The following is a 24,698-nucleotide window of genomic DNA, read 5'->3' on the forward strand; positions in this document are numbered from 1 at the left end:
TCAGATTAGATACGTTTCTCTTAATTTCTAAATGTATCATCTTTTTCGTATTATTATTATTTTTTTCAAATACGCTACCATCGTGCTTTGACAACAACCCACACCTGCCAACACTCCTAAATTTAGCAGGAAACTCCTGAAATGTTAAATTACCCTCACTCCTGCTGTGTTTCTGAATTGGAATTTCTCCTGAAAATACCCATAATTCTCTACCCAGTACCCACATTATCTATTCTTCACAGTCTAATGTATGTTGGCAGGTATGTCAAAACCAAGAAGTTGAGCTGTGTTGTGAAACTCACTTATCCTTTGTCTAATTTGCCCCAACAATGTACTATATTGGTGTGTTTGTGTGTGGCAGGGCAAACCCAGTCTACCATGAGTTGTTGCTGACCGTGCTGTGGTATGGTGTGGTCCATACCTCTGCACTGGTCCGGTGCACGGCCGCACGCATGTTTGAGGTACCACGCACACACACATACACACGCACGCACAGTCGCGCACATACACACGCCACCTACATACTAGGGCTGGGCAATTAACCGAAAATATGTCGAAAGAAGCAAGGTTTTTTGGGGGGATTCTGATATATAAATCAACACAAACACTAAAATAGTTTGATTTACCACTTTAACCCTGTATAATATATATATTTCTTTGCACAATGGTAGGGTGCAAATAATGACAATAGCTGATATACAAGCTTACAACGTGTCACATCATGACGTGTTTACTTTTACCACATATATATACCATATATATTGTTTAACTATCATTCATTAATCGTAATTGACGGCCAAGCTACACCAGGTTTTTCTCGCACAAAACGCGCGCGTTTACCCTAAACGCGTGCGTTGAATTTAGGTCCAGTCCTATTTTCAAAAACGCACGCGCGGGCCGCGCGTTTAGGGTAAACGCGCGAGAAAAGCCTGGTGTAGCTTGGCCGTGAGGCAAAAGTTTGAAATCGAGATGGACGTCATATATCACCCAGCCCGCACGCACACACGCACGCACGCACGCACACACACACACACACACACACACACACACACACACACACACACACACACACACACACACACACACTGACAACTCCTTGATCATGAGCCAATAATGCTACTAAATGAATTGTGATACTCTCAATGTTATCAACTGATCAAATGTTTCATGTGATAACTGACTTCATTAGAAGTAATTGTATCCCAGAAGTAACCTGCCATGTGTCTGCTATTCTGTGTAACTTATAGTATATAGAGAATATGTGTGAGCTACGTTTATGCAAATATTGGGCTAGCTCTGTGTGCTAGCATTGCTTGCTATTGCTGCTGTGTAACATGTTACATACATGTAATATTTAGCGTTGTATAAGTGTTTATAAAAGGATCCCTTTTAGGCGGTTTTATCAGTGCCCTGGTTCCAATTCTATCACCAGATCAACCCCCCAGCTACACTGTTCTGTTAGTTCAACACTAAATTCATTACATGGCTAAATACTTTTTTGGTTTTGTCTGCTTCTGACAGGAGTAGTGCCTGTAAACTTTATGTTATGCACACACACACACACACACACACACACACACACACACACACACATACACAATTATACGTGCCAGTGGATTGTTATTCATTAGTAATGCATATAATACAATACATAACATGGTTAAGTCAATGATCACACACACCGTGGCTGCCAGGGCTCAAGGGTCTAGGGATAGAAATGAAATGGAACCGGGGCCCATGATGGTTGGTTTGACCCTGGGTTTGAGGAGGAGTGGTTTTGTCCTATAGTATGTTCATGCCCCCCTCCCCACACACGCTCACGCACCCCCCCTCCATGTACTGTGAAGTAGACTCACCCCCCTTTTCCCCCCAGTCACCATTCCATCGTCAAAGCTATGCTCCACAGCTCCCAGATCAGACTGGTATACCATGAGGTGTCTATGTCTCTCTCTCTCCCCATCCACACATGAGATAGCGTCTGACCTGGGATCTGTGGCATCGCCTACACAGCCTTATGCTCACCGTGTTGGAAGGAACACTTACTGTGCAGCAGTCTAGCTACGTTGGCATGGTCATCTCTGCTGTGTGTGCGTGCGTGTGCGCAAGTGTGCGCGTATGTGTGTGCGTATGTGTTGCTAGAGTGTGTATGCATTTGTTTGTATACACCGCTGCCTCGCTGCTGCAGTTCTTGTCATTGTATATCACTTTCTTCCTATCTTTTGTTTTTGTCTATTCCTTTTCTTTTTATCCCTCCCCTGCCTATTGCCCCTCTCTCTCACTCACTCTCTCTCTCTTTCTCTCACTCTTTCTCTCTCTCTCTCTCACTCACTCTTTCTCTCTCTCTATCGCTCTCACACTTTCTCTCTCACTCCTTCACTCTTTCTTTATCTCTTTCTCTCTCTCTCTCTCTCTCTCTCTCTCTCTCTCTCTCTCTCGGCGGTGTTGCTCGCTCTTGTCCCAATGCCACGCCCACCTCTGTGACATCACGGCTGGCTCTGTCCAATGGGATCAGCTGCTGGTAAAGGGGGTGAATGAGACGCTGGTAGCTCAGAGAGTGGTGCCGGCTCTCATCACATTGTCTTCCGACCCCGAAATGTAAGTGACAACAACAACAGCAACGATAAGAACACCAACCCCCCGCACCGCGTCTCCCCCTCCCCCCCTTCCCCCTCAACCACCTGACCTCTGTCTGCCGCCCACATATCGCCACGCAGGCACCAGCCCCGTGCGCCCGCCCGCCCGCCAGCGAGGTGACATTGAGAGAGGTGCGTTGTTGTCACTGAGTGACGGTAGCACTTTGACATGTGTTGCTGACACCTGTACAGCAGTGGTCCTCAAAGTGGGGTCTATAGGCCATAGCAGTGGGCAATGTTTTCTGGTTCCACTGAAAAATTTGCCATTCATTTTTTTCCCATAGAGACTTACAAAAATATTTATATCAATTGTTTTAAGCCAAGAAATCCAGCCATCCAGGATGCTGGTGAATCATGACCATAAAACCAATGATTCTGTGAAAGAAATGAAAATGAAAACTGCTAAACAAAGGGTATTTATTTAATGTAATCATATAATTAAATATTCAATTATTATTATTATTTTCACAATCAAATATTTTATGGTCATATTTCACCAGGATCCTGGATGGCTTGATTCTAGGCTTAAAATAATTTATATAAATATTTGTGTAAGTCTCTATGGAGAAAATGAATGGCCGATTTTTCAGTGGAACCAGAAAACCATGCCCACTGCTAAGCCCTATAGCATGAAGCAATCAGTTTCGGGGGGAAAACAATTGGAACACAATTGGAACACAAATTGCGTACGGAGGTACCCAGCCTTTTCAGATGGGGCTTCTGGGCCAAACACTTATTAGTTGTGTGTGCCCATAGTTCCTAGGACGTCTGGAGACGTCTTGGGCACAAATTGTGTTAATATTTGATAACCACTGAAATAGAAATGTTTTTCAATCCGTCCTCTTCATCAGGCATGTCAAATTCTAGTCCTGTGCATTCCTCCAGAGTTTCCTATTTACCTACTACTTACTTACTACAACAACACACAACTCTCAAAACTGCAAGTGATGGAGCTTTTCACCAAACAAAGAGTATCTGTGCGATGTGTGGGGCTCGTCCCTGCCTGGCCCGCGGGCGGGAGGTTGTTTTCCGTCGTATATACGCCGTCACTATCGCCGCAACGCATGTCCGCCTCATCAGCCTGCACCATCAGCCAAACACTCACTCTAGCGATGTCATCAGTGTGCGACCGCTGCTGGCGCGTGTGTGGTTTTGTGTGTGCGTGTTTGTGTGTGTGTGTATGTGCACGCAGCCACAGCTCTGCATGTGTGTTTGTTAACACTCCTCCTCTTCCTCTTTAAGTAGGGCCCCCCCTCCCCCTTAACCAATATATCAACCGGTCGGTTGACTCCAGTGGTTCTCAAAGTGGGGTGAGTGGCCTCCAAATGGACTGTTGCCAGTCTGTAACTCTGAGAATGCACAAAATGCTGTACACCCTGAGAGCTACAGTGGTGAGCACTCCAAAGTGTCACTGGTGGTGCCTCCCTGGCACCTCCCTGGCACAGCGTGGTACCACGTCTTTGGTGGTACCACTTTGTTCCATGCTGTCACCAGGAGATGTTCTAACTAATGGTGGTGATTGAAATGAAACGTTTGAGAACCACTGCTCCATCCTTCTCCTTTCTCTTCCTCCATCCCCCCCCCCCCCGCCCCTTTATCTAAGTTCACCCTCCCTCCCTCCCTCCCACTTTCTCCCCCATCCTGTCACAATCTCTCTCTCGCTCTCTGTCTCTCTCCCTCTCTCTCTCTGTCTCTCCCCCCCTGCTGTGTGGTGGTGGGCATTGCAGTTGACTCTCCGTGGCATGAACGAAGCGTTAGTTCACCGCCGGGCCGCCCCGGCCCTTATAACTCTGTGCAGTGGGCCTGAATTGTGAGTTAAAACCCATACAAGAAAATGACAAACTAAAACTTTCACTTATAGACGAATTCAGAAACGGGTCTCATGGTCGCAGCTTTAATACGTATTTCCTGTAGGCGGAGACGACATAGCTGCGGGGTAAACCTGCACCTCTTCTAGTGACTGATGTTAGTCTGCCTCAAACGTTACTCTTTTACCTGCTTTTTACTAACATTATAAAGATGCCCAGAACATCAGGGTGAACCTGTGTAGTTTATGGCTGCTCCAACAGTAGTGGCAACAAAAAAACGGAATGTCAAAATATCCACCGCGGTGGCTGAGAGCAGAGCCATAGAGTAATGGTTGAGACGAATCAGTGAAAGGTCCTGAAAGATACATAACGTCAGTCTTTCCCAATATCCAATCTTTCTGTTTTATGAACACAAGGCTGCTGTACTTTATACCTCATACAAAGCATTTAAAGTATATATAAGCTATTTAAGTATACTTAAGCTGCAACCATGAGACCCGTTTCTGAATTCGTCTATAGAGGAGCACATCACCCATTGAGACCACCAATGAGACAGAGTGAGTACAATTTAGGCATTTAGCAGACGTTCTTAATCCGGAGCGATTTACAGTAAGCAAGAACAACGCATGGTAATACATCAAATACATTAAAAAAATAGTCATCAAGAATCATAAGGAAGCTAAGAGTAGAATATATGTACAATGAAACTATGAGTATACCTACGCTATAGAGTGCTACGTCTACATAAAATGCTATCTAAATTACATAAGTTGAGCCTTTGCATACGCCTGAAGGTCGTCGACGCTAGGGCAAGTGCTACGGCAAGTGCTACTGGCTAAGATGAAGTCTGAAGAGGTGGGCTTTCAGACGGCGGAAGATTAGGAGTGAGTCTGCACTGCAGTTCTGATTGCAATGGGAAGTTCCTTCCATAGTCAACAGAAAGTGTGCCATTGAGCTCTAGTGAGGACCAATTATATGAAGATGCGTTGAAAATGGGTGAAGTGTTCCTTTAACTTTGTCCTCATGTGGGCTGCACAAGGAACAACACATTAAAAACAACAGATTGAAAACAGACACTTCAGCAACGTGTTGTGCAATAGATTGTAAAATAATAATAACAACAAAGAACAGTAAATTAAAAACAACACATAAGTGTTCAATAGAATAAAATGAATGCTAATTCAAAGTTAGTGCCGTAAGCGCAAGTATAGAAGGTCTTTGAAGTCACCGAAGGAATTTATAGACATGTTGTCTTCTCCACCACTGTCAACACATTGTAAAACTACGGGTGTTATAATAAATTCTAATCGTGTAGTAATTAATAACCTTGGAATGCTCGCAGGCGTAAAGACTAACTGATGACTTGAAAACCCATACAGCCTAAAACATACAGGTTGCGCTCGAAATTATCCAAACGCCACTGAAAATCTGGTTTATTGGCAAAATTCACTAAATGTCAACTGTATGAAATACACAAATAATACAGGATCTATGTACAGTATGTACATAGCTAAACACAACTAATATTAAATAAGTTGGGGGGGGGGGGAAGAAGAAGAAAATAGCCACTTTTAACTAATTTACTGCCAAGAATATTTAACCAAAATAGCAGCTATTTTTCATTTTCGTTGTGATGAATAGCCACTAGCCTGCAGGAACATGCTTCTGGCAGCATTCCTGTGGCATTTTGGCCCATTCCTCGTGTGTATAGTGGCCTCCAGTTCAATAATATTCTTGGGTTTGCGTTCTGCAACCGCCTCCTCCAAATCCCAGCAAGATTTCCTATGGCTTTCAAGTCAGGAGGCTCTTACAGCCAGTCTTCTTTTATTCTTGTACGTTCGGTTTTGTTAATCGTCAAATCAACAGAATATTAATGGAATAGTAATCACATAAATATTATAATGTTCGTCAATCAATATAATACCTAATATATTTATTTTTTAAGCATTTGAAGAGAAGACAACATCCATACAGAATGAGATATTATGTTAAAATACATGTTTATGACCCTATTCCAACCGCCCACACCTACTGTAGGACCGCGACTTTATTTATCGATATGACGTCACAGACAGTTAGCCGACATTACAAACCGCCCACATTACAAAGTTTACACGTTTTAACAAAATTTAACAAAATTTAAAAAAAAAAGGCCCAAATGCCCACCCCTAATGGGTTTTCAAAATGTAACCATTCCTTTTGGAACTACTGTGGTGAGAACAATGTGTGTTGCTTGTTCTCCTGTTAACTTCAGCTCAGTGAGGATATCCACCATCCCTGCCTTTGGAACCATCATGGAGACCGTCACACAGAAAGAGGTAAGAGACTACCTACTGCAGTGGGTCGCGGACACACTTTTATGGGTCCCTTTATTTTAAGTTTCCTACATTTTATTTTTGAATTGTCATTGTTTCAAAAACATTTTCAAAAAAAAATTTAAGAAATTCCATAAATTACAAAAGAAACGTTTAAGTACTACTGAAAATAGAAAATCTACAAGCTCACAACATGTCGCAAAGCGACGCGTTTTGAGCTGGTAGATCTGCTATTTTCACTAGTTTGGGGCGGGCCCCGGGAAGACATCATAATTTCTCTTTTGGGTAACTTTATTACCCATTCCATATTTTGGAGTCATGAGCATGCAAAAAATATATGTATACTCCAAAAATGTACAGTAATCATGTGTGTGTGTGTGTGTGTGTGTGTGTGTGTGTGTGTGTGTATGTGTAGTTGCTGGAGCGTGTGAAGATGCAGCTGGCATCCTTCCTGGAGGACCCTCAGTACCAGGACCAGCACTCCTTGCACATGGAGATCATCAGAACCTTCGGACGGGTCGGACCCAACGCAGACCCGCGCTTCAGAGACGAATGTAAACCATGCGCGTGCACACACACGCACACACACACACGGTTGTATTACTATGCTCGTGAAGACATCAACATTTCAGAACGACAATTCTTTTTTTTCCTTTTTGTCTCCACCAGGCCGAAGGCATGGTGAGAGAGTATGTTTTGCACTCCGTCCGTGTGTGTGTCCGTCCGTGTGTGTGTGTGTGTGTCCGTCCGTGTGTCCTTCCGTCTGTCCGTTACCAGCTAATCTCCGGCACCGTTAACCCGGTCGATGCCAAACTTTGCACACACACTCCCTAGATGCCAACGATGAACCTCTGCCCCGCATTTTCCAGAACGGCCTGTTATAGCGCCACCATGAGGCAGCTTTTCACATTTGTTACCTAAAACTGCACCGATCTGCGTGAAACGTTGCATGCACACTCCCTAGAGGCCAAGGACAAACCTTTGACCTGCATTTTCCGCATCTGCCTTTCATAGCGCCACCAGGAGGCCGACTTTTGTAAAACACATTTTTGGATATTACTCCTCCAGATTCTGTCCAAAAATCTCACAAATCGTTACACAGTATCTCTATGGTCATGTGCTCAAGTCGGATCTGTCCGATATTTCATATTCCACCCTAATTGGCTATAATTGCCTTTCACAGTTTGCAAGATTGCCCCGTTTTGAACAAAAGCCTCAAATCATGAACACAGCATGCAATTTACGTGAAATCTTTCACACATTTTCTTACTAGGCTGAGGAATATATCCCACTCTTTTCACATTGGCCTGTTATAGCGCCACCAACAGGTTGATTTTTGCAAAACAGGTTGATTGGAACAAAATGCCTCAAATCATCCAATTGCCATACAAGGCAAACATGTTTATATTACTACTAAACATTTTGCCAAACATCTCACACAGTCCTATCCTCCTGGTGGAGACCTGTGCCCAGAAGGGCACTTTTTCTAGTTTCTTTTTCTTTTCTTTTTTTGGCTTTTCTGCCTTTATTGATAGTATCAAGTGAAGATAGACAGGAAAGAGGGAGAGATAGAAGGGGAGAGACATGCAGCAAAGGTCGTCATGAACGGGACTCAAACATGCAACGGCGGCGACGCGCTGTCAGGCCAGAGCCTACATATGGCATGCACCTGGTCCACTTGGCCAGCGGGCGCCCATTTAATGGCATCTTTAACCCTAATCATAAAGCTGAACATTTCCAGTGCATACCACCGTCACGTAACCAATCAGTTATGATTTATTCTTCATCATTGTTGATATCGATGATAATAGGTTTTTGTTGTTGTTGGTGGAATTTGGAAATAACAAAAACAATGGAGCTTGCACAGAATTTTCACCTACTTTGTCTACAACTGTAAACCTGTGATGAGACAATAAAGCTGATTCGGATGCTTGTTTGTCTTTTAAAAGTCACATGGTCGTACTAATGGAGTACTAATGAAGGGCTTTCCTCTCCTCGTTGCAGTCGTGTTGCCTCACCTCCACAAGCTAGCGCTGGGTAACAACAGCCAGGCGGCGGAGAACAAGCGGATGGACATCGCCACGCAGCTGTTTGAGGCCTACAGCGCCATCTCCTGTTGCTGTATCCTTCTGGAAAAAAAAGATACGAATTTCCATACATTTTCAGAAAATATCTACACGATTACAATTTTGGTGACTCTGGTGTATGTGAACGATAATAACTACGGTACTGTGATACATCTCTCTCTCCCTCCCTCTCTCTCTCTCTCTCTCTCTCTCTCTCTCTCTCTCTCTCTCTCTCTTGCTCTGTGTCTCATCTCTCTTTGCCTTCTTTGTAGACCTTGTCTGGCCTACAGTTTTTTCAGTCTCAGCATTATGGTCAAACTACCCATATGGAGTGAAATGGCCACACAGCACACTCACACATTCCATGCAGTCCAATGTTTTTTCATAGATTCCATGCAATTCAGGAAAACAAAATACAAAATAAACATTGGTTAGTGAGCCTGCGTGAGGAGTCAGAAGCGCTGACTGTCCTAGGTACGATTCCAGGACAGTAATGTGTCAAAGTGTACCTTAACCCTAACCCCCTGAGCTAATTAATTCCTCCCACATGTATAGTCCCTGTCTCAGCCAACACCCCTACTTTTGACCTGGGGAGGGAGTGAGTGGTTCTCACAAGTGCAGAAACCACAAGGGCTTGAAATGATTCTAGGGGGGGTCTCAGGAATGAAAAAATTAAAAATAAAAAACAACTTGATGTATAGGCCTTTTCAGTGGAACTGTGTGCGTACGTACATCAGGTATACAGTATGAGCTTGGATCCAGGTTTATTTCCTGTCTGCTGTTGACACAGGAATCAAACTGAGGCTCATTCATGTTGACAAGTTCCTTCCAGGTCGTACACCAAATATGTTGTTGGGCCTCAGCACAGTGAATGGAGAACTACGTTGGCCAAGCTACATTTTTAATGACAGGACGTTAAGGCCTGTGATTGTGTGGTCCCCTACCTTCTCATACAACAAAATTGTGATATCTACAAGCTCACAATGCAACGTGTATGAGCTTGTATTTTTAATATTATATTGAATTATTTGGCGGCGGGTTTAAAGTGGAGGAAAAGCAAGTTAGGATATCGTGCCACATGTTTAAAATATTGTACTGCCTCCAAACAGACAAGGTCTCACGGCCCCGCTGCATGCGACCAGCCCCATGTTGGGAAATAATGTGGCATTGAAACAATTTGATAATAATTATGTGGAATAGCTTGCTAGCTCTGGATGGATGGGGGGGGGGGGGTTACAGTATGTGAGAATCCACCTCAGTCAGTCAGTCCTACATGTATCGTAAGCATGTATATTTCTAGGGGTGTGTGTTGGAAAGGGGAAGAGGGGCTTTAGCCTGGGGCTGTTCAGAGCTGCTCTAGCAGTGAGTCAGAGGGGAGGATGTTACAATAACAACCTTCGGGTCAAACCCTGGTTATACTGGGCACAACTGTCTGTCAAAAGGTCAAATATGTGTGTGTACAAAACTACATTTGTGTGACAATTTGTGTGTGTGTGTGTGTGTGTGTGTGTGTGTGTGTGTGTGTGTGTGTGTGTGTGTGTGTGTGTGTGTGTGTGTGTGTGTGTGTGTGTGTGTGTGTGTGTGAGAATGTGTGTGAGAATGTGTGTGAAACATATCAACTGAGCTTTTGTGTGTTTGCGTATGCGTGTATATGTTGGCAGTGTTTGGCTGTGCTGTTGGCAGGAGCAGAAAAGGAAAATAAGCTGCCTCCATTTTTGGGGCTAGAGGTAATTACAGGGTTGGTTAAGCAAAGGAAAGGATGAGAAACGGAGAGAGAGAGCGAGCAAGGGGAGAGATGGAAATACAGTGTTTCAAAGCTTTGGTCAGACTTCCCAGAACTGGTCTTACACGTCTCTCTCTCACTCTCTCTCCTCTCTCCCACCTCCCCCACGGGGGTGTGGGGTGGAGTTGCAGCCCGAACCTCTTGGGGCGATCTCCTTGCCGTCTCACTCTCTCACATAGGTTTCTTTTACACACACACACAGAGAGAGAGACACACAGCTGGGTCTGAGGTTTAGATGCTGTGGGTCTTTGTCAGGCTGTGATTTGACAGTGCAGCCGTGTCCAAGAGGAGGCTACGCAGACTCTGACCTCAGAGACCATACCTCTTCATTGCACACACACACACACACACACACACACACACACACACACACACACACACTCTTCTCTTCTAATCAGTGTGACGAGCAGGGACATTCGCAGACGTACTCTAAAATTAACCCCCGGTTGGCCAGCGCTGCCCTGTACGGCGGCTCCTACTGCTTACAGCAGGTGGCCCGAGCACGTGCTCACTAATCTCTGGCCACTAGTATTTCTTTTTCACATACTTTTATAGTTTATGACTTTTGTGGTTTCTTCTAGTCTAGCATTTTGTGCCAGATGGGCTGAGTCTGCCACATGGCAAGATGCCCCCCCTGCTTTTAACGTCCTTCAGATGTTGAAGGTTTTTCCCATGCCAACCTGTTGTGCTATTATGTGGATTCCAATGGCAGGTTTTTTTTTGGTCTCCTAAATTTAGGTCAGCGAACTACTTTTCTCCCAATTTAGTTGTTATGCCAATTAATTCCTCCCTCTGCTTGCGACTGACGTTTTCTAAAGCGGATAGTCCCAATCCTTGATTCCGATTGGCTGGTTTCCGTGATAAAACAGACTATAATCTACTCCTTTGATCAGATTATATCAGTCACAGATGTGTTATTTGTTTCTACTGTGATCCATCCATCTGTAGCAGAATGAGGTAAGGGGAGCACTGGTTTTCCTTAAAAGCCCTACAGGCGTGCAGGTCTTCTATACACCGCCCATCCGCGTAAGGTGGCAGGGTGTATTATAACTATGACGGCGAGTGACTGCAGGCCTTCGGGGCGAGGCTTGTACAATCAAGCACTCCCATTCTCTCGGCACTACACAGCTGCCTGCAGTAGGTTCACAGATATACAGTAGTAACTAAATCTGGCATTAAAACAATACGAATTTGTATTAAATGTCTTCGTTACAATGAGAATGAGCTAACAGTGGGCCTTTTGTTTCTCTATATGTGCTATTGGTTTACTTTGGTAAATGCTAATCCTTTCAGTGGGTCTGGACTGGCTGGAGTAAAGAGTTGCTCTCCGTGGTCTGTTAGTCGGTGGTCCCACATTGTTACTAACTGTGGAAGTGTCCTCGAGCGAGACACTGAACAGCTAACTGCTCCTGCCTGATGAGCATGCTGGTGCCTTGGTGTGTGAGTGGTTGAATGTAATGCACATTCAGTGATGTAAATAGGTTTTCAATGTAATGAGTCCCGGGATGCAGGGATGGTCTTTTAGATGAGTCCCAGGGACATTTAATGAGTCCCACTTCAACGACGTTAGGAGTCATATTTTGCCATTTTTACAAATTGCAGCATTTAACTCCCATTTCATTTTATATGGTTATAATGTGGTTATATGCATGTAGAAAACAGAAGAAGAAATGATTATTATAACTAAAGCTAGCAAAATAAACTAGAATAAAAAACAGTACAGTAGTGCATACCGTGGATGCAGAGGTCGTTGTGTTATTGCGTCCCTTAACTATAAACTGCGTTTTGGGATGCAAAATGCACCCTATTTTAATCTCTGCACATTGTAAAGCACTTATAAATAAACACGCTATATAAATGCACCCTTTACCATTTACCCTCCACCACTTTCAGCTCAAGGGCTGTTTTTGGTGCCGTTTGATTCCTTGACTTCCTGTGTGTGCAGTCATTTCTGAAGAGTTGATGGTCAACCACTTCCTGCCTGGTCTGAGGTGTTTAAGAACGGACATGGAGCAGCTCTCCCCTGAACACGAGGTTAGCCCGCGCACGCACCCACGCACACACACACACACACACACACACACCGACACACACACACCTATCTTTCTCTCTCACACACACACACACATACTATGCTATGTTCACATTGGCAGCCCGATTCTGATTGGTTTTTGATACATATGGAAAGTTGGAAACTGATTTTTGCTCATCAGATTTGAGCCACATTTGTAGGTGCTTTGGGGTAATTTATACTTTGTCGTGTGGGTCGCTGACTATAGCCAAGCTTGCAGATCTGCTACATTCAGTAGCAGATCTACCTGTTGTAACTTGTAAGCATATTTACTCACGCCTACTGCATGTCATCATGTTGTTGCCTCAGCAACCAATAGTATAGTAGGTGTCTGAAAACCATGTCTGAACACTCAATCCCATCGGATCACTTGCAAAACTCAGTCTTAAAAGATGAGATTTGGGAGATGCAAATCGGCGCTGCGTGCACGATAACGTGTCAAACATGTACTGCATGTCAATATGGCATACAGTACATGACCTCATCTCATTACATTGACAATACAGCAGACAGACAGTCACACTCATACATAATCACGCACAGACTGACTGTCTCTCACACACACACACACACACACACACACTCTTCTGTCCTGTCTATTTGTGTCAGAATTTCATACCATCCATTTTCACGTGGGTCATTTTTCCCCCCTTGACGACTAAACATCAGCTGATGTTCTGTGTCCACTAGTGATGCTGAGCTGAAACCTCATGTTGGACATGTCATGCAGGCTCCTTTTAACACCTGGAACTCCACTGTGTACAATCAGTGATCCGTCATCTGTTTTTTCTTAATTTTCTTTCTTTTTTTTGTTTTTACTTTAACACGGGAAGCGACACCGCCAAAATACGTAGGCTACGTTAATACAGTTGTATAAAATGTTTTGATCCGATCTAGTGGAAAGGCTACTCACATTAGCCTCGGATGGCTATCTGTTGTTAGCCGTAAGACTGGACTTCGCCATCTTGATCGCATGCTTTCAGTCGCTTTAGACTCCAAATCCCCCTCCCAGGCGGCAGGTCAAAACAACGCTTATTGCACGGAGTAGCCCTTGAGTGTTTTCATATTTTCAAATTTTGCCACCTCTAAAAAAAAAAAAAAAAAAAGTTAGCCTTACCAAAACCTCATAACAAGTACAAATCCTGCTTTCTCAAACAAGAAAGATAAGAAGAAAACATGCTTACAAAACCAGTGTTTGAGCTGTGCACACCGTTCTTTTACATGGCTAATGGCTATGTGTGTCACAACACTTCATATTTGAGCATGCTGGCCTGTTCTGAGTTCTGACATCACAACACAGAGAGACGGATAGAGAAATCTCCATATATGGGCATAAAAGGGACACAGACAGATGGGTGGAACGGGTACTCTGACCGGTTACAACGGTTATTGCATAGCCGGGTGGGGCATGGATCTCCAACTTCCATCGTTACCGTTATCGACTCAGTGCTCTACAGCCGGGCACGGGTCTAGCAGTAATAATAAAAGTCAACAATTTTCGGCTATTTTCATAAATGTCTTTAAATTGGGCTTCAGTGGTTAATTCTTAATGTATCTTTGTAAATGTGGGTCCCACGGAACTTAATGTATTTTTTGGGTCTCTGACCTAGAAGTTTAGTGGAGTGCATTTGTGGATGCAAAGGCTCCCGGTTTGATCCCCCGAACTGGAAAGGGAGGTGGGGAGGTGAGCCAACACTCACCGTTAAAGTGCCATTGAGCAAGGCACTGAACCCCCCTCCCCCAAGGGGGGGGGGGGGGGGGGGGGGTTCAGTGGCCAACAGTGTAGGACTGTGGTCCTACTGGGTAATTCCCAGGACGTTCGTGCTTAGCCAACCTATACCCTGGATAAATAAAATGCTGTAGATACTGGGGTAAACACACAAACTGTAAAAAGAGGTTTAGCATAACTGGTGTATCATAACCGTTGGCTGTCATACCTGTACTGTTAAACGTGTTAATAAAGTCAATTCAGTCAATCAAACGGATACTTTCCGCCTCCGCGCACCAGTAGCTGACCCGGATAGTACGCTGACCTCATAATGGTGTTGATTCTGGCTGGAGACTTAACTTACGTTGCAATGCTTTTTCCCCTCTCTCTGCCCTCAGTTTCCTGTCTCTTATCAAAATAAAGCAAAAAAAAAATCATAATAATAAAAGGCTTTCTTTAGGGCAGTTGATTCATTCAAGTGACTTCAGTGAGAATCACAGTGTCTGCAAATCCCTCCTTCAAACTCAAAAAGTATTGGATGTGTGATTGCACTAAAACAACAGCTACTAAATGAGTGTGAGGGAGTAAAACTAGTGCACTCTGCCCAGTACTTACTATCTGCAGTAGAGCAGTGTTTTGAAGTGTGATGCAGGCGTTAACCAAATCTGCCGTCAACAGCACGTTTCCCATGTTCTGTAAGGCCACGCTGTCGCTGTGGATGTGGTTCTCATGTGGTTGTGTGAGCAATACTCAGCTGGCAGTGAATTATGATTGATTTAGACAATCGTATCGAAACAAAAAGAGACTGTTAGAACCATGGAGACAAAATGCAAATAAAACTGTGTACTAAAATGGAATGCAAACCAGCTGTAGTTGTTGTGGGTTGTTCCTTTTCATTAGTGTCAAATTTGCAAACCAATCCATTTCTCTGCCGATAAACGGTGATGTTACCGCCCTCCAACTAGAGGCCACCAATTCATACCTCCAGGATATATAAAGATAGTGTGTTGTAGCTTGCAGATCTTTTCACTATGTTTGTGTGACACTCCTTTACAGTATGATGAATTACCGGTATGTCATTAATTTACGAAAAACCTGTAGGCCTATGGTTTTTCGTTAAAAAATGGATAACAAGGTTTCAACCCAACAGCAACTATACATACATACATAGGGTTTAAGTTGTTGAATGCATTTTTTTATACGTATGACTGTTCTACTCATTGTTTTCCATATGTGAGGTTTTCAACCAGTAACACAAGTCTTATATGTGTGACCTTTTTCTTGCAGGTGATTCTGAGCTCTATGATCAAAGAGTGTGAGATCAAGGTGGAGAACAGAGCCATCGGAGACGCACAAGGGTGAGAGAGAACACACACACACACACACACACACACACACACACACACACACACACACCCCAACACTCTGTATGCACAGTGGTTGTCAAACTTGTTTATCTTCCGTACCTGTTTTCCCTGAGTTCTGAACTAGAGCTCTTCATGCGTGTCGGTGGCGGATGCGATGTTATGTGATGCGATCTGATATATAAATATTCATTCAATCTGTATGTATACATCAATTTGAATGTTTCACTTTCAATCAATCTGTATATCTGTAGGACTGCAGCCTGCTGCCTGCAGGCTATCAGAAATGACTTTGGACAGATGGAAAAAACTTTAGTTAAACTTGCAGAGTGACAGATTACTTTACCTGGGTTACATCTTCTGATAGTGCTGACATGACATAATAATCCCATAGTGTTTCATTAGCGCGACGGAACGTGACAAATATAGTCTACAGCTGAGCTTGTTGTGCTGATGACAGGCTGCGCGCCATGAACACACGTTGAAACAAGGTGGTAAAGATAACAAGGTGAGGACTGTTGGCCACTGAACGCATTGAATAATAAAGCATTACAGTAGAGTAGGGAGTAGAGTAGGGGAGGAAAGGAGAAATGAAATGAAATGAAATCTATATTTACCCAGGGTATCTGGGCTAAGCTCAAGAACTTGTTTCCAGCCAGGCCCTGCTCATAGAACACATTTCATCGTAGTGGTTGATGCCTTGTTCAAGGGCATTTCAGCGGTGGTAATTTTAACGTGTCGGACGGCTGGTTCGAACTGGGAACCTTCCGGTATCTAGACCGCGCCGCTATCCGTTCGGCCACCGCTGCCACAGAAGAAGTTGCTCAACAGTGTTAGGACTGGGCCGGTACCGAGGACTTAAACTCCTGGGAGAGACTGTAGGCTTTGTGAGGGAGGGGAGAGGGACACTGTTAACCACTTAAACCCCCAGCATCCGTATTCTGGGGGAGATACACTAGCACAGAGCCCTGAGGGACTCCGCTCCACAACGCAAGGGGTTCAAGTGTGTCAACTGTTGGGATAGACCGTGGGCTTAGTGAGGGAGGAGAGGAGACATTATGTAAAGGCTGTTGGAACCACGCCCACTGTGTGGGTATCTTCAGAGAGAGAGAGATGAAATGAAAGGAAGGGAGGGAGAGAGAGAGATATTAAATGAGAGAGAGAGGGAAAGAGAGATGAAATGAGAGGGGGAGAGAGATCAAATGAGAGGGAGAGAGAGAGAGGTGGTTTTGGTGTATTTATTAAGGCAGTTGGGACACAAGCCATAATGTGGGTGTCTTTTAAGAGATGTTTCTCCATCTTGCAAACATGTGTTCTCTGCTCATTGAAGGGATGCGTGTGTGTGTGTGTGTGTGTGTGTGTGCCTGTGCGTCTGTGCAATGCGCGCATACGTGTACGTACGTGCGGTCGCGCGCGCCGATACAGTCGTGTGTGTTTCTGACAGCCTGGAGTTAAACTCTTGCGGCCGGCTCGTCGGTGCACGTACCCAGTCCCCTTTCATTTTGTTTGTTGACTGCTTCTCTTTGAACCCTAGCATCCCTATTCTAGGGAGCGGGGCACATTTGCTAAAAAATTGCAGATCTACAAGCTCACCCATTGTGAGCTTGTAGATCTGGGTACTGTACTTGATCTCTGCGTCTCAAGTACAGCTGCGACTCGCGGCCGTTTTAACCAAGTATAGAGGGTTTAAGCATTTCAACCTACTATGACTGATAAGTTGGGTCTCCGTTTCTTTCCAGGCCTTACTTACTGTTGCATCTAAACAGAATGTCGCAACAGCCACGGATGTTTTCTGTTAAGTTTTATTTTATTGTTTTTTAGCCCACTTTGATTTAATTTGAACTTCCTGGTATTGCGTTTAGTCGCTAACCCACCATATAAGCTCAGAACCCTGCACTGCCCCAGTGCCTACTGGCTGAAACAAGAAAATCCTTCTCGTTGCTGTCGAAAACCTTGTATCTCCATTTTTCAACGTTTTTGTGCAAATTAATGCCATACTCCATCAAAGAAGAGCGTCGCACAGAAGTAGTGAAAATAGCAGATCTACAAGCTCACAACACATCCATGCTTGTAGATCTTCTGCTATTTTAAAATGTTTATAAAATAATTTAAAAAGTGATGGTTTTTGGACATACAAGGTTTTTTTAACTGTTTAACCCATTTTGGGCGGGAACCCCTTTTGGTGTTAGCATTATGTTATGCTTTAGCTTTTGAAAAATAGCGCTACGAGCTTGTAGGTCTGCTATTTTTGAAAAATCGAAGAACGACTGACATAGAAAATAATTTAAAAAGTGATGGTTTTGGGACATACAAGGTTTCCACCCGACAGCCATTTCTTTTCTTTTTTTTCCTGTTGGCACCAGACGTTTCTCTGAGCTCTATGAGGAAGCAGTTTGGAAGTGATTTAGGCCTGCTTGCTTTGATTGGCTCTCTTAACGCTGTACAAAGACGCCTCTGGTTTGCATCAGCTGTGTGTGCAAGTGGGAGAAAGGAACAAAGTATTTTGTGGGTACTCAAGTATGTTTTACTTTAGTTTGAGTGTTTTCCAAATGTTCGGTAATGTTTACTTATACTCCGCTCAATTGTTGCACTTTGGTTCTCCACTAGAATTATTTGAAAACATTAGTTACTAATTGCTTTGCAGATTAAATTATTATATTACACCGTGTGTGCATTAATCACTTAAGCCCTGTTTTATACATAGGCTATTCGTAAATCGTAATTCGTGATCTACAGTCAATTTGTAGATTTGCTCATTTAAAAAAAAACGTAGTAGCCTACTCTTAATGACAAGAGTATTTCTAACATTGTTGTATCGCTACTTTTACTTCAAGTAAATTGTGCGTGCGTGCGTGCGTGCGTGCGTGCGTGTGTGTGAATGGTTGTACATCATGTTGTTGCAATCTTCTGACTCTGCTCGTCTCGTTTTGATGTGTGCACTCAGAATCACTCCGCCTCTGACTGTCAACACATTCTTGTGTAATCAAAAGTGATTCTTTGAACTGCCTTGCTTTTTGAACCTCTCCGTTCTAACTCGTAAATTAATTTCCAGAGTGTCATTCAGTCATTTCTTTAATGGCTCTAATGCACACGGGAGGAAAAACGCGCCGGCAGAGTCTAAACTCGCGAGCGACTAGTGTTTTGTTGTTGTCCTCTTTTTTTTCTAGAATTTCTCCAGGTTCCGCAGAGAGGTTTCCTCGAAAAAGAGTATCGCACAAAAGTAGCGAAGATATTTGACAATCTACAAGCTCACAACACCTCCTATTGGGAGATGTTGTTAGCTTGTAGATGGGCTATTTATTTTGTAGATTGGCTATTTTTTTTTTTACTTACAAGGTTTCCACCAGACATCGATGATTTCTTTTCATCGGGGCATAGTGTTGAACTGAGTTTAAGACACTGTGGGTGTGGGATTATAAGGAGTATCTGTGCAGCATTCAGCATCGATTTAATCGATTGTGAAAAAGAATAGATTTATAACGGAATAATTGATAAAAAATTAAACTAAGACGCAACTTGTTGTGAACTCGTAGAGCTGTTTTTGAAGTACACTGTTGTGCAAAAAGGTATAACATAGTGCTCAAGTGTATAATCAGACTATATTTATTATAATCGGTGGATAATCTATTCGATTATTTTTCATTGAAAAAGCAGAAAAGATCCTTTTCCTTTCCCTCCACAAGGACTGGACGAGAGTGCGTCGAATCAATGTACTAATGATGTTCCCGTTGATCGTAGAACCAGTCAGTCTACGTTTTTATTATCTCGATTGAGCACCTGGTTGATCTCAGGGTTTTTCTGTGTAGATTTTTTTCTTTTTCACCTTGATTTGTTGCTAAAACAATTATCCGCCTCCAAAAGAAAAAAACATGCTTCAAGATTATTTTCTAAATACAAAAAAGTAATCAACTGAATAATCGCTAAAAAAAAGAGTAGATAGTTCCAGCATCAATAAGGAGTCCCACAGGGTTCGTAATCGTATTGGAAATAATTGAATTCCATGGTTTAGTTGCAGCTTTTGTAGATGTGTGACACTGTGTCCCTGTGTGTCAGTCCTCCGTGTGACGGCAGTTTCCCAGAGGAGCTGTGTGTAAGAAAAGAGGAAGTGAACAATCCGTTGGGACTGTAAAAGATTAGGAGAGGCTTTCTCTGCAAACAACAGTAAGACAAACACAGTAGTGACTGTCGAGTCAATTCAAGGAGCTTTATTTGCATTAGAAAACATATGTCGGGTCTCTCATTTCAAGAGACGTTTTATGGTTGAAAACATTGTGATTTTATCGATTGTTTCTCACAGTAAGTAACGTTGCCTGCATCCTGACTAATCATCCGTCCCTCAGTTTAACCATGCTGAATGAAAACAAGAAGAAATGTAATGATGGGGACATTTTGCTAGTGAACACAACACCCATTTGGTCTGTAATGGGTGTCATCTCTGCAACTTAAATGTCACCCATACCTTGATCTCTGTATCCTGAAGAAAGCCGCTTTAGTCTGTCTGAAACATTGGGCTGTTTTGAGTCTTTGTGTCCTAAATACATTACTGGCTACGACAGCAGCATCTTTCATGGTCTGCACCTCTCAAGGACTGGTGTGCGTTGCACCCAAGCCCCCAGAAAGGATGGCCAACATTGAAGCTGCAAGACATAGTGGTCAGAGCTGGAACTGCAGCCGGGCCCCTGCATATAGCGCGAGGAAACCCTGTGCAGCTGGAGTTTAACATTGAGCACTTCCGCATTTTAGGCACCAAATTTTGGTGCCCAAATCGGAAAAGAAATGCGGTAGTAGACCATTCTTCCGGGTGCCACTGAGCAACTTCCATCCAAATGTATAGCAGGGGGCGGGGCAGTCCGCCCAGTCCTTTATAACTCTATGGTTGCACCCCTTGTTACGTTAGTGTGCACAATACTCTCCACGCTTCAACCACTTTCAACCTGCCGCTCCTATTCTCCTAGTCTAACATAGCTGACTCGTAGCGTGTTGTGAACGAGGTCATTACAGTTGTGAATTTTTCATTTATTTTTCATTTTGTTTTGACTTCTGGTTCGCAATGTCTGTTTAGTTTTTATTGTTTTGTGAAAAGGCTTAGTTTTCGTTTAGTTTGTAATCGTTTTAGTGGTAGTTTTAGCGTTTTTCAGGGGCAAGATTCAAAAACCTCAGAAAATTTGTGAAAATAGATCTGCAGCACAAGTTTGTAGATTACAACAAGTTATAAGATGTGATCTTGTAGATTTTAGCTATTCTTTGAGATACTCAACTAATGACATTTTCTGTGTGATTTTAGTTTTTTGTGTTTTTTATTCATTATTTTGTTAGTTTTAGTTAACTATACAGATGGACAAGACAGGGGATATTTTTGGTTTAAAACAAAATGTTTTTGCACTTATTTCCACAGCAACACATTCTCACTTACCCTATCTTTTAAAAGTGTAATGTGTCTCCGTGTCCCCACAGCTCATCACAGTCAATCGCCTCCAGCCTGGTGGGGGAAGACGCCAAGACCAAGTTCCTGAGCAAGATGGGTCAGCTGACCACGTCTGGGGCCATGCTCGCCAACGTCTTCCAGAGGAAGAAGTGAACGCCCCAAAAACGCAAAAACAAACTGCATATCCCATGAGCCTCCTCTGCTCTCGCTGGGGACCGCCGAGGGGCCACTGACATTTAAGCGCAAGCATCGCCTTCTCCTCTCAATGCACTGTAACCGTCTCAACGTGGGGTCTGCTGACCGGCATGGGGGTCCCTTAACGGGTCTGTAACTCTGCGAGTGTACAAATGGAACCAAAGGGACCCGTACGCTCTCAAAGTTCGCTGTAGCTTGGAGTCCCAGAGATTTATTTTAAAGGAAAATGGTATCAAATGCGGCGTCCGTGGCCTAATTATACCTATCTAACCGGGCGTCCTTGAAATGTATATGGTTTGAGAATCACCGCTGTAAACTCGTTTATGACGATTGGGTATAATGGCCGCCGGGAATGGCAGCAGGTACGCTGGAGAAATGTAAGGTTTTGTAAGTGTTCAGTGGAGCTGCTTAAAGGCATAGTATGTAACTTTGCCCCTTGCTTACATAACAAAACAATAAATACATTTGTTACGTGTAGTGGTGTGGTGGCGTTTACCTGCAGAAACACACTTCTCTCTCTCGCTGTAAATTGTTGTTTTCACTGTTGGTTTTGGTAGAGACGGGATGTTTCGGGGCTACCAAAACCAACAGTGAAAACACCAAAATACAGTGAGAGAGAGAAATGTGTTTTGTGCAGGTACTGTTGACTGCTGGCATAGAGGGTAATGATGGGTCAAATTTGTATTTATTTGTTTTTTGTTACGTAACCGCAGGGCAACGTTACATACTATACCTTTTAAATTAGCTTCTGAGTTTACTTTTACAGCCTAACATTGAGACAGTCTGCTCTTCCTGTCTCCCCTCCTTTGCTCTTCGGTCATGATGTAAAGATGTAACAAAGCCTTCGGGGCCGTGTCCACACAGAGAGCGTCGTTTGAGTTGGCAGCAGCAGTCTTCCATGATTGTATTTCTATGCTAAAGACACGCTGGTGCGCTCCTCTTCCCAGCACCGGCCATCGTGCATCAGCGCTCTCGACACCCGGACGTTTGTTTGGCGCAGCGCCCTGGTCACTTGGTCAGTCAACAATTTTGGAAGGTAACGACGCTCATTTGATTGTATGTGAGCACCCGATAATTTACAACCCGACGTTGAATCGTTATAACAACCATGAGAAGCCCTTGTTTGCCATTGTTTCAGCTAAGCTATTTGTTCTACTAACGCAGGTGACAGGACTTTTGAGCAGTGAGCAACTGAGCACCTCAATGGTTGTTAGGTTGGAACAGTGACGGCCTCATGCCGTGTCGAACACTGGACATGATATCCAAACTAAGCACTCCTCAGCTCAAAGGGTGTTCTCTGTGGACACGGCTTCTTATCAAAGGAGTTTGTCAGTTTGATTTTACAGTAAGAATGTCACTGCGGTTTTCATTTCAAAATGAAGGAGAGAGAGGGAGGGAATGGACAGTATTGAGATTTGGCCACCGATAGAACAACGGGCTAGGTGTTTTAACGCATCAGCCTACTGTATTTCTGAAGTTCAGAATTGTATAATTATGTTGGAATTTGAATTTTTAACCCCCAGTCGCTTGTTTTCCAGAGGAGCTTCATTTATGTGGAAAAAAAGACTGAACTTAAGCCTGCTGGATTGTTCTTTTGTTTGTTTTGTTTGTTTGTTTCAAATGGGCACTATTTTGGAACCACGGCTCCTCTGACAGTTGCATTGAATTCCGTTTGTACACTGAACTGTTCAGAACATTCCGGGCCCTTGTCCAGAATGCCCCTGTATGTCTGTAAAGCCACATTCGTTCTTTGTCGCACGACAGCGTCTCAAATTGAAAATGGCCGAACCACACGCTCATGTGACATGTGCGACGTGTTGTAAGCTTGTAGATCGGCTGTTTTCGGCGCGTGACACCGTCGTGCGACGGAGCATAAATTAGGCTCAAGGCTCTGAGAAGTAATCCCCTACTTGAAGTAAAAAAAAGAAAAATAGACGAAAAAAAAACGACATACCGTATATATATATATATATCGTCTTGCCTTTATTTCGTCAAAGTCTGTCTCTGGTCTTTGTTTTGATAGCTTCTATTTTATAAATTATTTATGTCTTAATAAAGAAAAGAAACGCATACTTTATTCCAACCTCCAAAGAAATTTGCACTCACTTTATTATGTTCACTTTATCTCTTTTTTTGTTTTGGTTTTGATTGTATTTTATTTCAGTCCTGCAAGTATTTTCATACTTCTCAACATTAATTCTACCACTACCTATCTTTGTGTTGTTTTTCTTTTCTTTTCCTTTGGTTGATTGACAATGATGTGAAGCCGAGGGGAACCCTGATCTTTTGGTCCCCATTCCGATGTGTGAACTTTTCTTCGGAAAGGGAGGTAGGTGATATAACTACAAATTGACATCATTCAGAACTTCTGATGGGCGGTCTCAGGACTTTTTTCTCAGAACCGTGCACTCCCAGTTGTACCGACTCTCCCGAACTAAAGTTCAGAAAGCCCGTCCGAACCCCGACGTCAGAAATAGCATTCATTGACCTTTACGCTCTGTCTTGAATCCGTATGTGTTGCAGTGTCTCTCCTCTCACACTTTTGTTTTTCTTCTGACATGTCTGATTGTTGGGTTTAGTTCATCTTTTCATTGTTTTTGGACTTGCTCGAAGAGAAAGGGTAAATATCTGTACTATACACTGACCTGAAGAGGATGATGTCCATAAGATGTACATTTGAATTTGGTGTCTTGGCGTAAATAAAATGGAGATCAATTGTGTATTTAAACAATATTCCTGTGGTCTTCTTGAGTGACTGCTGCTCTCCACCTATTGTAAATGAATGTATCTATGGGTGCAACAGTTCCTCCAAGTACGGTAATCCATTTCATTATCATACAATAAATGCACAAAATATCTGTAAATCCATGCATCTGTACTTCACTTAATCTGACTGACAGAGATGCTTTCGCGTCATTGATTGCCTGAGGGACTTGAGAGTCCTGGCCTCAAGACAGTAGGATAGGCAGCTATCCAGAACCGCCAATCCGACTGATACGCCCATATATAGGCATACAGTTTACGGAAATCGTAAACGGCTGTGCAGAACCGCAGATCTGACCGCATTGCCCATATATGTTGCATGCGTCAGCGAGCACTTGAGAGAACGGTACCGTACTACCCCGCCGAGTCGATTCGGCGGTTGTGCATAATAGGCATATGGAGTAGTAATGGGAGATTAATCGGCAAACACATCGGTATCGGCCGATTTGAGTTGTTTTTAGATTAATCGGCATCGGTTCGATTAATCAATCAGACCGATTAATTAATCGGTCCGATTAATCGGTCTGTCTTTAAGGATAAACAAGCCCAAAGTAACTGCTTGACAGA

The 24,698-nt window shown here is 43.4% G+C and overlaps 1 protein-coding gene across 7 annotated transcripts in view; it reads left to right on the plus strand.

The window, feature by feature from the left end:
* relch (RAB11 binding and LisH domain, coiled-coil and HEAT repeat containing) overlaps positions 1-24,101 on the plus strand; it is a gene marked incomplete at its 5' end in the record, with an annotated part of 78,073 nt that extends 53,972 nt beyond the window's left edge. For 4 of the 7 annotated variants that reach the window (XM_079489041.1, XM_079489043.1, XM_079489044.1 and 1 more), the window contains 8 exons: positions 362-461; positions 2,513-2,595; positions 6,696-6,759; positions 7,172-7,310; positions 8,761-8,877; positions 12,551-12,639; positions 15,672-15,742; positions 21,203-24,101. In XM_079489041.1, coding sequence (XP_079345167.1) covers positions 362-461; positions 2,513-2,595; positions 6,696-6,759; positions 7,172-7,310; positions 8,761-8,877; positions 12,551-12,639; positions 15,672-15,742; positions 21,203-21,326 — 787 coding nt within the window. In that variant the 3' untranslated portion in view covers positions 21,327-24,101. Of the gene's footprint in view, positions 1-361; positions 462-2,512; positions 2,596-4,360; positions 4,444-6,695; positions 6,760-7,171; positions 7,311-8,760; positions 8,878-12,550; positions 12,640-15,671; positions 15,743-21,202 lie in introns of those variants that run through there. The other 3 variants (XM_079489042.1, XM_079489045.1, XR_013788418.1) reach the window with 2 other exon arrangements.
* Between the last annotated feature and the right edge of the window lie 597 nt (positions 24,102-24,698).

This window comes from Electrona antarctica (assembly GCF_951216825.1).
Source record: "Electrona antarctica genome assembly, chromosome: 20".
NCBI lineage: Eukaryota > Metazoa > Chordata > Actinopteri > Myctophiformes > Myctophidae > Electrona > Electrona antarctica.